Raw genomic sequence first — 16867 nt, 5'->3', positions numbered from 1 at the left:
AATGTTCTTGCTCCCATGGACTTTCTCTATGGTCGCACGACCATTTCTCCTCTTTTTTCAATGGAGCATCTGCTCCATTTGTGCCATGGAGGAAGCCAGGATGCATGGGTAAACAGTGCAGGGTGGTAACTGCGGAGTGAGGGAGTAGGGGAACCACAGGGTGCCGCTTGGCTTCTTGTCGAGTGGCGGGCCTGCTTGCAGTGGCTCCGTTACCCTCCTCTCTGTAGTTACTGTAACCACCACTCCTCCTCGCATGTGTGAATAGGGCCAAATAAACTGTCCTGGTGTTGTGGGCTAAGGCGGAGCAAAATGACCCATTCAGTGGTTCTTCAATGCTTTCAAAGGATAGACGTAATGAAAAGCAAACCCAGTAGAGAAAAGTGTTTTTAAAGACAAGTTCCACTTGGGGTTCCCTTAGGAAAGAGATTTTGGAAACTGTTGCTCCAAACATAGAGGGATCACAGTCTTCTTAAAGCCAGTAGGCTTGGAACTCAGGTCGCTTTTGGGGCATGGTTAGTAGCTGTGTATGCTTCAGAGCAATTGCAGCGGGCAACCAGGAAGGACGTTGGGAAGAATAGTGTGGATGCTACAAGAATAGTGTGGATGTGACTCAAGAAGTAGTGCTGGCTGTACGGGTTTGGAGTTACCATTCCTGTTTTGGTGCAGTGATAGTTCTATCTCACATGTTCTTATCACTGCCAGAATCTATGTAGATCTTCCTACCTGAAGTGTAGTTTGCTGGTGAGAGGCATGCGATACTGAGCACCTGTAAACTAACTTAATCCTAAATAGATACAGACATCCTGGCATTGCTTTCAACATTTTGTTGACCACCCTTTCACCCATACCAAAGTAGATGCCAAGGTTTCCCCACAATCCAGTCGTAGGCTCTTGGTCCACCATTTCAGAATATTCTTTTTGATTAGAAATCACAAACACTATTAAGATTTCCTATACTGAATGTCATAACATCCAATAAAGAGTTAATAAAATCCTGATGGGACCTCGGAAAAAAGCAATAACTGTTTTATAAGTTACAACCAGTCTCTAAGCCCCAATTGTATTTGATGTTTAGCAGCTGGGTTTTGGAAAGCTTTTAGTTTACGCAAGGTTAAGTGTTCCTAAATATAATTAAGCCTACATTTGGAAATAATTGATTTCCTCTGTTTACCTTTTAAACACACACACACATCCCACACAGAGAGCTTTCTGAGCAAATAGCAAGCTCCATTATGAAGAGCTTATGGATATATTTTGAAATTTTGCAGGTGCAGTGGTCCAGTTGCAACATTTTCTCCACTCAAGATCATGCTGCTGCAGCTATTGCCAAAACCGGGATTCCTGGTAAAGTTTTGCTTTGATAACTATTTCATTCTTGACAGTTTCATTTGTTCAGTCCAGCCAGTGACTGTTGAAAAATGTGGGAATGATGGTGGGAGGGCAGAGGGACTGCCAAGCTAGCATCAGAGCAGAAGAAATGTGTTTGATTTCCTAGTGAGAGAGTGATTTCTCATCCTGAATGCAGTGCTGACAGGGCAAAATCCTATTGGGTCATTGGTGCATCGCCCTAGCAAAAAATGCAGGAGCCGCTTGGCCAAGCAGGCTCAGCTGCTGCTGCTTTATGGCTAATCAAAAAGAATGAAAAGTACCCATTGAAAATGATTTCCAAAAAATTTCCAGAGAGCTTTGGCTATTGGACAGTATAGAAATGAAATAAATAAATAAAGTGCAACAGCTTAATCTAAGAAGCCTGCTTATCTTGACACTGTAACAATTGTGGCCTTGAAGATCCTTTATTACCATTTTCTATTTAATATTCTTGCTTTCCTGAGTATTGGCTCTAATATACTGTCAGGATTCATGAGTTATGACAAGCCACGGTGCCCGCAGGCACCAGATTACATATGCAACCCCCCGCTCAGGGTTGTCATGTCGTGTGAACCTGGCAAGTATGGATTGAGTGAGGGTTGTTTGCTGAATTCACTTGCTGGGTTTTCATAACATGACCCTAGCATAACCCTAAAACAGATCATGGGTTATGTGAAGGTTGCTTAACCCTCGCATAACCCATGTTCGCTGTATTCACATGATATGACAACCGTCTGAGCAGGGATTGCATATTTAAAATTGTGGCTGCACGTGTTCCAGATGCACCGCACAGGCCTCGTGTTATTTGAGCAGCCCTGTGGAGAAGTCCTCCCTGTAGAGAAGCCCTCAATGTGTGAAATGTACCGACTGCTTATATGTTTTGCTGAAAGGTTCTCTAGGTACTTAGGTGAAATAAGTGGTCTGCTATTTGGTGCTGCTGCAGTGTGTTGGACAATGAGTTTAACATATTCAAGGATGTCTTGGGATGTTTGGCGGGTTCAGCTTTTCTCATTATTGTAAGTGTTGAAAAACTGAACCTGACCAAATTCCTTTATCTACACAACTGATAAAAGTGTACTGGAGCCTTAGTGCTGAAAGGCCAGTCAACCTAAGCCCTACAATAAAATCTATCAGAAATGGATGCCTTCAATTTCCTCCTTTTCTGTATGGGATACAGTAGCATTTTTGTGACCTTGTCATGTGATAACAGGTTACTATTAAGGATTCATAATGGTAGTGGGTTGGATCCAGATTAAGTAAATTACACTTTAGTCCTATTAAAATCAATAGGAGTAAAGCCTGACTTACTTAACCTTTATTTAACCCATCAGTTATGCATCCTATGGGCTGCAGTAGTACAGACCATAGTCTGCCTAGGGATTACTGTTGGTCTAGGAATTAGGCAAAGGTGAAACAAGAAGGTGAGGCTTGTCTATGAAGTTACATATGTTGGAGACAGAGGTAATTAATAGTGGTTTTCAGTATTTTTGTATATAAGCTGCTAAAATGGGGTCCCCAATATGGCAGCATTGAGCACCCAAACATTTTTTTAATTTTTCCCATTTTTAAAATATTCGTACATGGATTTTGTATGAACAGACCTACAACTTTCTAGCAATTATACATAAGCTTCAACAAATACGGACCAAATCAGTATCCATTTGCCCAATGGAGTTTTTCAAATTCTCAAATGTGCCCATGGGTCCAAAAGGCTGGGGACCCGTGTACTAAGATTTTTTTACTACGTTATATGGTATATACATATTAATAAATAAAATAAATATTTATAATGTAGGCAGAATTCCCCCCGGCACTGGGTCCTTGAGTAAAAAGAAAAGAGCAGGCAGTTAGTGGTTTTGTCAAGTTTTCCTGATCCCTCAGGCAAGCACACATTCTGGCAAACTGACACAGGACACCCAAATCAGTGAGACCTCTTTATTGCAGGAATTATCACGGCAAAAGCTTAGTAGTTACACACTTTAGAAATCATATAGCTGATGGTTAGTGGGTAAAGACCCCAAGAAATTCCAGAACAGTCAAAAGCTAATCACTACTACTGTGATGAGATCCTCATCAATATGGTTTTCCCGTTGCCACCTCCACAGTTCTGAACCCAAGGGAAGGTTGATCCATACACGGCTTTGAAACCTGAACAATGGAGGGAAATGATTCTTGACAGTGGTTATTGATGTATGTTAATATCTTCCCCTTTTGGACTTCAATTCCCATCAGCCCATGCCAGTATGGCCAATGGTCAGGAAAGCTGGGAGTTGTAGTCAAAAACATCTGGAGGTTCCCAGAGTGGGGTAGGCTGGATTAAGCTGAGCTCACTTAATAGCTTCTCTCAAAAGATGGAAATACATATCTAGTCATAAATAATAAAGGGTTGTAGCGCCTTAAAAGCTAACAGTTTTATTATGGCATAAACTGTTACAGTAGACTATAATACATGAAAGCTTATGTCATAATAAATTTGCTAGTCTCTAAGGTGCTGCAAGTCTCTTTGTTGCTTTTGCTGCAACAGACCTAACTTTGCTCTTCTTTTGGGAGATGTCTAGCATGCATTTCAGATGATGGATGCTTTGCATAAGTGTGAGTGTAAGACTTGAATTATGGGAGGAAGAGCAAGGAGATGTCAGTAGCTCTGTATTTCTCAGTAACTCCTTACAACTTTTCTAAACTGCCCAGAGAGCTTCGGCTATGGGTCTGTATATAAATGCAATAAATAATACTAATACTACTAATAATACGTGATTTTCTGATGGAATCTTGACTTGGGAGCAAAATGATCTAACCAATCTGCCTCTCTTCTTTCAAACCTCTCTGCAAAACCCACTTATTTCAGCCCCTTCATCTTCACCTCTGCCAAAATTAAGGCAAAGTTTATTTATTTTTCTATTACATTTCTATAGCACCCAATAAGGAAAACTCTTCAGGCAGTTCGCAGCAGTTAAAACCACAAAATACAGCAACTTAACACACAGTCTCTTCCCCTCCTCTGTCTCTGTGATATCTAAATTCAGATTGCAACCTCTCTTTCTGTAGTCACTCTGTATGGCCATGCATTTTGATAGTGCTTATATAAATAATACTAGTTCTGTGGATCTGGGGGAAGCTGCTTTGTTCTGGCCAAAGTTTTAATGTGCATGAGTCAGGGGTAAAATATGCTCTGCTTTTCAAACGTAATTAGATGATTTTGATTTTCAGCTGTTTATGCAAGAGATGCGCTTCTTGTTGCCTCAAGGGATGATAATGATCAGGGTAACATCTCTGGTCATTCAGCTCTCCAACTGCACTCTGTTGGGTGTAACTCACTTGACTGTTGGTAAATCAAAAGACTTAATACCTTTTTCTGTTTGATTTGGGCCTAGTGTTTGCCTGGAAAGGGGAAACGGATGAAGAATACATATGGTGCATTGAGCAGACCCTCCATTTCAAGGATGGGCAGTCACTGAACATGATTCTTGATGATGGTGGAGACCTCACCAGCTTGGTTCATACTAAATATCCACAGCTCCTGAAAGGTAATTGTCTTTTGTTCTAAAATTGTCATGGGCTCTATCAAAATATGAAAGAGGCTGGCCTTCAGTTATCCAGAGAGCTCAGAAGTATAGTACAGTCAAAACCACCAGAAGACTTTTTTTTATCTGTCCTGAGTCTCCCACCCCTCAGCTTCATGGGTTGACCCCGGGTTTTAGTATTATGGGAGAGGGAGAAAAATGTCTCCCAATTCACCTTCTCCACACCATGCATAATTTTGTACACCTCTACCATGTCTCCCCTTAGCCTCTTTTTCCAAGCTGAACAATCCCAGCTGTTGTAACCTGCCCTTGTAGGGGAAACGCTCCATGAGCCTATGTGCACTTGGCCTAGTTAGCCATTCTTCCCCCCTACCCCAAATGGTGTGGGGAAAGGTTTGCATATATTGGGCTGTCGTGCACTTGGGGTTCTCTTTTTAGCATCCGCATAATGCTAGTTTAGGTGTGTGGTGGACAGTTGGGGGGAAACTGTAAATGTGCCTACACCATTCTAATGAGTCACCGCCTGGTTAAGTGTTTGAATTGGCCCTGAGAAGCTAGACATACATCTGTAAATATGTTCATCGTTACATATCTTTTATAAGTGACTCACACGTTTTGTAACTAAGATTTAATTCAGAAGTTGGCCACTTACGGCCCTCCAGATGGTTTGGTCTACAACTCCATCAGCCCTCGCCAGCAAGGCCAATGGTGAAGGATGATAGGAGTTGCACACCAAAAGACATGGAGAGTCAGACATTGGCCATCTCTGGTATAATGTCTTCAAAAGGTGTTAATGCATAACCCATCTTTTACAATGATGTAGTCAATGTGTAGCCTGAACGTTATGACAACTTGAAGCCTGCTGATTTTTTTTCTGCTTCTCTTGCAACTATGACAAAAAAAATCAAGAGCATTAAGTACACTGCTTTTAACTTACAAATTCAAAGTCTATATATTGAATTTTGCCTTTTGTATTGGCTCCAGCTGAGTCCTTTAAGAATAAGTGTCCTTTAAGAATAAGTACTAATAGTATTTTGAATCTTATTCATAAATACAAAAGATGCAACATAAACACCTTGGGATAGAACTGAACCAAAAACACTAGTATAGTTTTGGTTTCAAGAAAAAGTTAATTTGATGTACTTTCGATAACTTCATTGAAAATTATACTACTTTTTTGTTCCCAGTCATGGATCATTCATAGGCATTATCATAGGTATTATAACTCACACTGTTACAACTTACATTAGACTTCCCCAACCTGGTGCTCACCAGATGTTTTAGACTGCAGCTCTCATCAGCTCCAGCCACTATGGAGAGTAGCCAGGAATGCTAGGAGTTGTTGTCCTAAACGTTGGAGGGCACCAGCTTGGGAAGGCTGAGTTTCATGATCTAGTGGAGGACTTAAACACAGTACAGAGAGGGAGGTTGTCCATGCTGTGGCTCTGTTTCATTATGGAACTTCTTTTGAGCTCCGTAATGGACTAGTTCAGGAACTGCACCGCTTCCCTGAACCTTTGGAACAACAGCAGCAGCAACTTTTGCAGTTTTTCTTGTGAACAGGGCTTTGAACTATTAAGAACACCGTGGTGGGTCAGACCAAAGGTCCATCTCATCCAGCATTCTATTCTCACAGTGTCCGACCAGCTGTCGACCAGCAAACCACAAGCAGGACACGGTGCAACAACATCCTCCCACCCATGTTCCCCAGCATCTCCCTCTGATACTGGATGTAGCATATAGCCATCAGGACTAGTAGCCATTGATAGCCTTCTCCTCCAGGAATTTATCCAGCCCCCATCCAAATTGGTCATCCAAATTGGTGGTCATCACTACAGTGAAATCCAGCTTAACTGTGTGCTGTGTGAAGAAGTCCTTCCTTTTGTCTGCCCTGAATCTCCCACCAATCAGCTTCATGGGATGACCCCACTGGGTTCTAGTATGATAAAAGAGGGAGCAAGCCTCCCTATCCATATTCCCCACATCATGCATAATTTTGTACACCTCTATTAGCACCTGGTTGCCAATAACAAGTTGTTTTTCATGGAATGAACGAACAGATGAATTCTTGCATGATAGCCAACCACAGTGCTTTTTAGCTTCATGTGCTATATGAGTACCATTGTTTGCTAAGCATGAACTTCATGGTCTCAATGTAATATATTTTGGATGCCACAAAATCTGGTCTATCTACCACACCTATCCTATGAGAAGTGTTTTATGTTTCTGGTATAATTGACCTATCTATTTAACAAGAATATCCTCCCTGCCAAAACGTGCACATTTATATGCAAAGTCTTAGCTCAGGAAGATTCTGCTCAGTTCTACTTTTGAGCTAATATATGCAAATTCACTATGGCTTCTGAGCTGTCGTGTGTGTGTGTGTGTGTGTGTGTGTGTGTGTGTGTGTGTGATATGAGGCTGCACTGACATTTGGCTGTATTTGGGTGCCATGCAAAAACATGGCTTCGCATTATGAGAATGTGGTGCAGCGAGCCTTGGACTCACATGCACCCTTGTCCTCTCCTCTGGCATCCCAACCAGGATTAGATTGGAAGCTTCTGTTCCTGGCAGGACAGAATGCATTCTAGGTTAACCACAATTTCAGCGTCTCCAGCATGGGGTGTGCTCGCCCTGCTATCTGATTACCTCCAAGCCAGATCGTTGGCTTGTTTAATTTGTTTAAAAAGCAATTAAAAAGACTTCCTCCTCTCTGCCTGCTTGCTGTTCCTTGTTGGTTTGGTTGCCTTTGCCAGCTTCCACTCTGATTGGGCAGCTGGCCTTTGAGTTCGTTGGAGGGGAGAGGAAAGGTAACTGAGCTGTGCCTGCGTGTTGCGCCTTGGAGAAGAAAAGGAAGGAGGGATGGAAGACAGGAAAACATGAGCATAGAAGGTCATGTGTAGGGCCATGGCCATGGGTGGGGCCATGGTATCAGTAGGGGCATTGCTAGGTACTTAAAATATTCAGGCAACAGGCCCCTGACACAAAATTCTTCACAACTAGAATTTATTTACATTTCACCAATGTTAGCAAAGTGAAATAAGGAGTGCCTCTGAGCATATACAGAATGCTTTTCTTTCACCACTGAGCAATTTCAGGCTCCCCCTCCCCATGTACTTAATATTGATGGAATATATCCCATACCGCTTAAAGCTTCAGGATTCCCATTTTAGGGAATAAGCCACTGACCACACCGGTTGCAAGAAAACTACAACCAAATTGCCTGCATTTTCTTCTAACAACTATCCCTCCTCATTTTTCTGTTCTCCAGCAACTCTTCATAGAAACAAAGGTTCTTTTTTTCTTTTTTGCAAAAGGAGGAGAAGGCTATCAATGGCTACTAGTCCTGGTGGCTATGTTGTACATCGAGTATCTGAGGCAGTAAGCCTGTGTGCGCCAGTTGCTGGGGGACATGGGTGGGAGGGTGCTGTTGCACCGTGTCCTGCTTTGTTGGTCCCTGGTTGACATCTGGTTGGCCACTGTGTGAGCAGAGTGCTGGTCTAGATGGACCTTTGGTCTGATCCAGCATGGCACTTCGTTTGTCCTCCTTGTTATGGGCAAGCTCTCATTATATGCACCTCCCCATAACTTAAGTAGTGTGAAGGCTTTGCCAGGATTCAGTGAAAGGCTCTGTTTTCAATTCTAGGGCTATGTTAGGGAGAAAGTACCTCTGAGCATGTACCAAATGCCTTCCCCTCACCACTGAAGCTAGCATCCATGCAAAACGAAGCAACAGAAATGACAGATATGAATAGAATTGGGCTGCAAGGGTAGCCGGATCAGTGGAGCGGAATGGAGTGGCCAGTTTATTGAGCCTGCAGAACCACCCTTATAATTCAGGACTTATTTCTGAGTAAAAATGAAGAGAACAGGCTGCAACCCTCCCAAGAAAAGTAACTTAGGCTGCAGTCCTAAGTACACTTTCTTGGGAGTAAGCCCAATTGAACATAATGGGACTTACTTCTGAGTAGACATACATAAGATGGTAGAAGTGGCCAGTATTTATCTCCTCCCTGCCACACCTGCATAAAAAACCATTAATGGTGGTTGTAAATGGAGGGGCGGGGAGAGAATTCATAGCGGCAGCATTTCAAAGGAATTTGGGAGGGCTGGAGGTGGTAGGAGGTTTGTATATACCTTCATTACCCTTATGAGCTGAGGTGGCTGAGAGGTTTTTCTTGCTGTTTATAAACTGTAAAAGATTTAAAAGCACTATGCCTCTGCACGCATCCTTCCCAACACTTTCTGGAACATGATATCACATAATCTCAACCCCATTTTGATATAATTTGCTGCCTGCAGCTGTGTAAAAGAAGTTAAAAGGGGGGGCGGGCAAGTGGGGAGGGGGGAGAAGTTTGTGGAGGTTAATCAAATTGTTTGCTGTGTTGAAGCCGCTGAGCTTCTGCAGAAGCTAAAAGTTCCAGTTTGGCCAGTAAAATCAGGTTCTATGTGTAATACCAGTATTTCACAGGGAGCTCTTCCCAATCCCACTTCAAACTTTCCCAGCACTGGGCATGTAAGAGTAGAGAGATAGGAAGAGGGGGCAAAAACCAATGATAAGATGGTGGAAGGAAAGGTGGCTGGGTCTCCCACTGCTGCCTTTATGCTGTACTCCGAACGGTCTGCTAAGGGAGTGAGTCTATGGTCTCATAGTCACTACAAGATCTTTTCTCAGGGCCAACAGATATGACTGAATATATGCCTCACATCCCCAAAACTGAACCGAGGTGAAAATAGCTGAATTCTGCAAGTTAAGCAAATGGCCAAGTATTTATGCTATGTACTCTACTATATTTTGTTTTAGTTTTCATTACATTTATATGCTGCCTTTCCCCCCTTGTGTAAGGAACCCAAGGCAGCCTACATAATCCTCCTCATCCTCCTCTCCATTTCATCCTCACAACAACAACCCTGTGAGGTAGGTTGGGCTGAGAGTCTGTGACTGGCCCAAAGTCACCTAGAGAGCTTCCATGGCCGAGTGGGGACTAGAACCCGGATTTCCGAAGTCCCAGACCAACACTCTAATCACCAAAACACAAAGAGCCACGCAGGACACGAAAGCCTTGCTCCTTCTGGCCTCTGGTAATCCTGCATCAAATACTATGCAAACAATACTAAAAAACCCTTATCAAGTCTGTCTTCTCTCCATGTGGGATAGAAACTTAAAAAACAACAACCTCTGATTCCCAGGTTATGCTGTATTACATAATCAGTCTCTGTGTGATGGTATAACAGAAGGCCTTGGTGTTTTGGTTTCAGTTTGGAGGAATTTAGCGAGGTCCATAGAAGGAAGCAGGCTTATTTTACATACATCTTACTTGTTTTAAGCTAAGCTTTCCCAATTGGTGCCCTTCAAATGTTGTAGGACCACAACTCCAATCAGCCCCAGTGAACATGACAATGGTCAGGAATGCTGGCAGTTGTAGTCCAAAACAACAGGAGGGCCCCAGGCTGCTTTAAGCAGTGTTGACTAGGGCATGCAACTGCTGTGGAACGTGGTTGGCTTCCATGTTTGACCAAGGAACAGGCGAGTTCAGAAACTTTATTTATTGCATTTCTATACTGCCCAACAGTCGAAGTTCTCTGGGCGGTTCACAAAAGTTAAAACTATTTAAAGTATAAAACAACAGTATAAAACCATAATATAAAATACAATATAAAAGCACAGCCAGGATAAAGTCAGCAGCAGTCAGACCACATGCAGTCAAGGACACTATTCAGATGACACACTAAACCACACTGGTTAAGCATTTTGAGCTAATCATGGTGGCTTCATAACCACTGTTTAAACACACTCACTAACCATTCGCTGCAAAAGGGTTAGTGGCCTAACCATGGCTTAGTGTGTCATCTGAACAGGCCCAAGAAGTTGCTTACTTTGGATAGTTGTGTGTTGTATGAAAAGTGTGTTTAGGAAATCTGCCCTCTTTTTAAATTATTATCTTGACGGAAGAAATAATAATAATAATAAATTTATTTCTTACCCGCCTCTCCCTCTGGATCGAGGTGGGGAACAACATTAAATACAATTTAATACATAAAACTGGTTAAAAGAGCTTATAAAACCAATCACAACATCTTAAAATTCTTAGGTTTAAAATGTGTGCTAGCATCCCGTACGCCATTATATATGAAATTAAGATACAGAAGGATGGGGGCTGTTTGTGTGAGTGTGGGTGGGAAAGAGGTTTACCAGGGTTTAGACTTCGTGGGGGTTTTGTAAGCATGATGGCAGGATATAAATTTCAGCAGCCAATAAAAAAACACAAATAGCAAGAGCAGTGATTAAAATGGTGTACCAGTGATGTACTTGAGATGTAACCGAGTTGAAAGGAGATTTTGCCAAAAGTCCACTAGAGGGGGGCATTGCACTTCACACTATATAGGAAGCTATTTCTCCTTGCCCCCCGCCTTACTTTCTTTCTTGATGGTAGAACAATAAAACCCTGCTGCAAAAATAATTGTACGCCTTATCTATTTCCGCAGACCGGGAAATGGCTGTGGATTGAAGGGGAGAATTCTTAGTTATATATCATGAAATTATTAGGATACATCCAGATGTTTTGTGTTTTCATATGATCTGCCACCACTAGGTGAACGTGGAGGCATTGTGGTCCATCCCACATCTGGTTGTCGATTGTCCCACGGAAGTTTACAAAAATGAACAAAATGCCAGAAAAAAGTGAAATGGAAAATCAACACATCTGAAGAACAGTTAAAAGGGACAACAAACAAACATAAACAAGTGCAGTTGTTAAATGACCTGGGGGAATTAAAAAATCCGAAAAGACACTACTTGAGCCTCTCTGGGGAGAGCACTGGTGTGCCACTGCCAAAGAAAGGCCTCCAATTATCTTAGTGTTTGGGCAGATGCATGTAGGAGAAGGTGATCCTCCATATATTGGGGCACTAAACTATTTAGGACTTCAAAGGCAATCATCTGCTCTTTGAATTGTGCCCATACAAGAAGCACTGGAGAAATATGCCTGTAGTGCATGGTCCCAGTTAGAAGTGGTTGTATTTTGGACTAACTGCAGTCTTATCGTCTTCAAAGGCAGCCTCAGGTACAGCACTGTACAGTGGTCAGTTCTGAAGCTACTAGGGCATGGATAATAATGGCCAGGCTATCTTTGGCCAGGAGGGCATTGCAGTAGGCACAATAACACAAGGAATTGAATGCCTTATTTACACTCTTGCATGAAAAGTGGGGTACCGCAGGGCTCAGTCCTGGGCCCAGTGCTCTTCAACATTTTTATTAATGATTTGGACGAGGAGGTGCAGGGAACGCTGAACAAATTTGCAGATGACACAAAATTGGGTGGGATAGCTAATACCCTGGAAGACAGAAACAAACTTCAAAGTGATCTTGATAGGCTGGAGTGCTGGGCTGAAAACAACAGGATGAAATTTAATAGGGATAAATGCCAAGTTCTACATTTAGGGAATAGAAACCAAATGCACAGTTACAAGATGGGGGATACTTGGCTCAGCAATACTACAAACAAGAAGGATCTTGGAATTGTTGCAGATTGCAAGCTGAATATGAGCCAACAGTGCGATATGGCTGCAAGAAAGGCCAATGCTATTTTGGGCTGCATTAATAGAAGTATAGCTTCCAAATCACGTGAGGTACTGGTTCCTCTCTATTCAGCCCTGGTTAGGCCTCATCTAGAGTATTGCGTCCAGTTCTGGGCTCCACAATTCAAGACAAGCTGGAGCGTGTTCAGAGGAGGGCAACCAGGATGATCAGGGGTCTGGAAACAAAGCCCTATGAAGAGAGACTGAAAGAACTGGGCATGTTTAGCCTGGCGAAGAGAAGATTGAGGGGAGACATGATAGCACTCTTCAAATACTTAAAAGGTTGTCACACAGAGGAGGGCCAGGATCTCTTCTCGATCCTCCCAGAGTGCAGGACACGGAATAATGGGTTCAAGTTAAAGGAAGCCAGATTCCAGCTGAAAAACTTCCTGACTGTTAGAGCAGTGCGACAATGGAATCAGTTACCTAGGGAGGTTGTGGGCTCTCCCACACTAGAGGCCTTCAAGAGGCAGCTGGACAAGCATCTGTCGGGGATACTTTAGGGTGGATTCCTGCATTGAGCAGGGGGTTGGACTCGATGGCCTTGTAGGCCCCTTCCAATTCTGCTATTCTATGACTCTATGAACTAGTTCAGATCAAAGATCCATCTAATGTGGCCTTCTGTTTTTCACTGAAGGCGGCCAAATGAAAGACTACGGTCTACCTCTGTTGTTCCAAACATCTGGTATTCATAGAGGTGCAAACCATCCTGCAGTTAAGTCTGAAATATTGTGCCATTGTTCTTTGGCGATTCCATCCCACCCCAGCACCAATCTGAACTTTTTCCTTTTCTTTAGTGCTGGATTTATGCCACTGCAACTGCTGTTATCTGTTGTATTCCTGTATATGAACAAGCATGAGGAAAAAGCCCTGAACTTAACTGCATTGATATAATTTTGTAAGTGGAGGATACCTTTAATGCAGCCTTAATGTCTTTCTGGACAGCTGTTCCATGGTTATCATTTAGTATAAAGCATTCTTTTTAAATGGGCACCATAAATTTCTTCTACAGGCCCCAAGAATTGCTCAAGCGACATCCATAGAATTGGCAGTAATTCCTGTCTCTTCCATCTGCACATGTAACCTTTGTACTAGGTATTAAGCTTTGTAGTGATGCTTTTTTAAAAAAAAAAAAACCGTGAGCCCCATGTTTTCAATCATTATCTCTGTTGTAATAACCTCTGCAAGTTTCAGGCAGGTTTGGACTTCACACCTTCCTTAGAAGGAACGGGTAGTAAAGTCTCCCTATGAGGACTGTATGACCTCAGCTATGCATGCTTGAGTCACCATTGATTTCCCTTGCTTGATTTCTATAACTGTAACTGGATAGTCACCAGCTGCCTTTTCCACCAGGAAGCATTTAAACTCCTCAAAAAGTTTTCATCTACAATTACCATAATCACCATTGGCTATACAGGCTACGATGGATGGGAGTTGTAGTAGTCCAAAACATCTGGAGGGCCACTCATCATCCATCTTTGATTTAGACATGGCAGAGTTGTAAGCAGATTGAAGGGCCATTACCTGGAGGAGAGCACCTTCATGCAATACTTTCAATCTGTTGCTCTCTGTTCCCCTAACCCAGACAGAATGGACAGAAGGTAGATTTGGATACGGTGTTAGATCTATGGGTGATTTACAGTGGATCAGCAAGGGTTTCTGATTCCCCAATTGTTTAGCAATAAAACGACTTTCCCCTCCTAAATTAGGCTGCTGAAATGAAGAAAGCTTGTTGGGAAAACCAGTAGTGGACTTTTGTGTGTGCTCAGTTCAGTTCTGGTACTGAAAACAAATTCCTAGCGTCAGAATGTGCTCAGAGGCATCCTCATCTTTTATTCTAAGCGTATTGTCTTTTGCACCTGACTCTGGTAGGTGAAATTAGGTATTCTAGTAAAAAACAAAATAGATCCTAGAAGCCCAACGTCTGCCTATCCTTGCCTTAACCAAGGCTAGAATGGAGGTGGGGTGTGGGCGTGGGGTAGATCTCCAAATATTTGGGGTTAGCTTCCAGCTGGGTTAGCTCCCATTGGCCATGCTGGTAGGGGCTTCTGCGAGTTGAAGTTCAAAACTTCTGGCAATCTACCCTACTGAGAGGGGCCCCCTCCTCCTCTGTTAATTGTGAAGTCCTTGTGGTTGCCAACTATCAAGTCCAGAACAGTACTGGCAGGCCTGGCTCCAGGTTTTGGAGGGCCCTTGGGAAAGACATCCTCCATAAGCCCTCTTCTTTAGTGAGTCTACCTTCTCATCACCATTGTCTCCAGCTGCTACTGTTCCTCATACTCTTTTTCATCATTGCTACTGCTTGTTTGCTTGACAGCCAGTGAAGCAGCAGGCAGTGGCGTCTCCTGTTCTTCCTCACTGCCACTGTTGTCTGGGCCAGAGTGAGAAGCAGGTGAACATGCAGGTTGCAGTGATAAAGAGGAGGTACAAATCCAGGGGGCTCTTGTCAGTGGGCCCCTGATGGGGTGCGGACCCTGGTAGGTCCCCAACCATGCCTACCGATGTGGCCCTGATTACTTGTTATGGGTAAGGAAGCTGCGACTTCATCATCCATGTTCTTATGGAATTGTAGTGGCTCCTTTTCTTTTCCCTTAAATTCCTAAGAGATGTTTCTCCCCTTCATTATTATTATTTATTTATTTATTTATTTATTTATATAGCATCATCGTACATGGTGCTGTACAGAGTAAAACAGTAAATAGCAAGACCCTGCCGCATAGGCTTACATTCTAATAAAACCATAATAAAACAATAAGGAGGGGAAGAGAATGCAAACAGGCACAGGGTAGGGTAAACAGGCACTGGGTAGGGTAAAACTAACAGTATAAAGTCAGAACAAAATCAAGTTTTAAAAGCTTTAGGAAAAAGAAAAGTTTTTAGCTGAGCTTTAAAAGCTGCGGTTGAACTTGTAGAACCTTCACTGCACATTTTGAAGTTGGGAATGTCTCTCTGTGTGTGTGTTTGTGTTTTAAAAGGCTCACGCTAAAAGAAGGCATTCAGATACAAACAACATGTTTGACAGTGCCTTATGTGTTGTCTTGCCTTCACATTGCTGATTAATTCTTCTAACGAAACCTGCTTAGGGTTGTTGGCATGTCATTTGGGGCACTCTACTTACAGCATGTCATGTTGCAATTCTTCCTTGCAGGAATCAAAGGAATATCTGAGGAAACAACAACTGGAGTCCATAATCTCTATAAAATGCATACCAATGGGACTCTGAAGTTGCCAGCTATCAACGTTAATGACTCTGTCACTAAGGTAAAACCTGTCTCTTGTTTCATTTTCCCTTCCCTGGCAAGCTGGTGACACACTCTCTCTCTCTCTCTCTCTCTCTTGTTTGTTCTTCCATGTCTCCCTCTGTGCCTGCAAGTTTTGCCCGTACTGAATGGAAACTGAAGCTTTGGCAGTGCTACTCTTGACAGGAAATGGGAGGGGAAGGCTATAATATTTGGTATTAAATTGCAGAATCCAATGTCAGTGTTGTTCTTGGCTTTGAGGGTTTTCTAGACAGCTGTTGTGTTTCTTCTGTGTGCTCATATTGCATCAATAGCTTTCAGCTCAAACAGAATGCTCTCCCTCACTATGAGCCTTTCCTTCTACCCCTACTGGAACAGGAGGAATATACTGAGATGGTTTGAGGCTCTTGTTTGCTTGCTTGGCATCAATCCAATGATCTTAGAGCTCTTGAATTGGGCCACTGTCCATGGGGTTATTTACAGAGCATTTTTTTCCTTTCCAAAGGAGAGGATGAGTTTGAACAAGGTGGGTAAAACAGTGGTCAGTAGAATGGACCAAAAGGTTGTCACTGAGATTATGGCTGCTTTCGAATGTCTCAATAAACCATAGTTTATCATGACTGGAATGAGCCAAGCCTTCCTCCTGGCTTGCACATTCCCCCTTCCTTCTCTTCTAGTATGGCTGCAATGAGATCAGATGGGTTTGCAGCTTGTTGTGTTGTCCAAACCCAACAAACTGTGGCTAATCTTAACCATGATTCATTTGAAACAAGTGTCCGATCATCATTGAGCAGGGGGCTGGACTCGAGGGCCTTATAGTCCCCTTCCAACTCTACTATTCTATGATTCTATGATCTCTTTGGAAGACCTAAATGAAACCGTGTGAAATTTAAGTTTAAGGCGTTCTTCCTTTGGAGACTGTCTGGCCAGTTATTTGTGGTTTGGACAGCACCTGCTCTGATCTTTTATTACTTGGATGAAGTAATTAAAAAACAAACTCTGCTCTCTAGACAACCTTTCATCATACAATAAACTGTTCCTAGATTGTATCTCTTCCGACTGCTTCTGAGGGAATTCATTTTGGATGTGCTTCATCATGGGAAAAGAAACTGTATACATAAGAAAATCTGCATATTAGGAAGAAAGCTTGCATATTGGGGA

At 42.7% G+C, this 16867-nt stretch overlaps 1 protein-coding gene across 1 annotated transcript in view; it reads left to right on the top strand.

The window, feature by feature from the left end:
* Positions 1–16867, top strand: part of AHCY (adenosylhomocysteinase) — a 42937-nt gene that overhangs the window by 5900 nt on the left and 20170 nt on the right. The window contains exons 3-5 of the mRNA XM_063145145.1: positions 1269–1344; positions 4740–4892; positions 15616–15728. Of these exons, the coding sequence (XP_063001215.1) occupies positions 1269–1344; positions 4740–4892; positions 15616–15728 (342 nt within the window). The remainder of the gene's footprint in view (positions 1–1268; positions 1345–4739; positions 4893–15615; positions 15729–16867) is intronic.

Source organism: Elgaria multicarinata, chromosome 1 (assembly GCF_023053635.1).
Source record: "Elgaria multicarinata webbii isolate HBS135686 ecotype San Diego chromosome 1, rElgMul1.1.pri, whole genome shotgun sequence".
Taxonomy (NCBI): Eukaryota; Metazoa; Chordata; class Lepidosauria; order Squamata; family Anguidae; genus Elgaria; species Elgaria multicarinata.
Note: the sequence above shows the minus strand (reverse complement) of the source record. Positions and strands in the feature narration are given on the sequence as shown.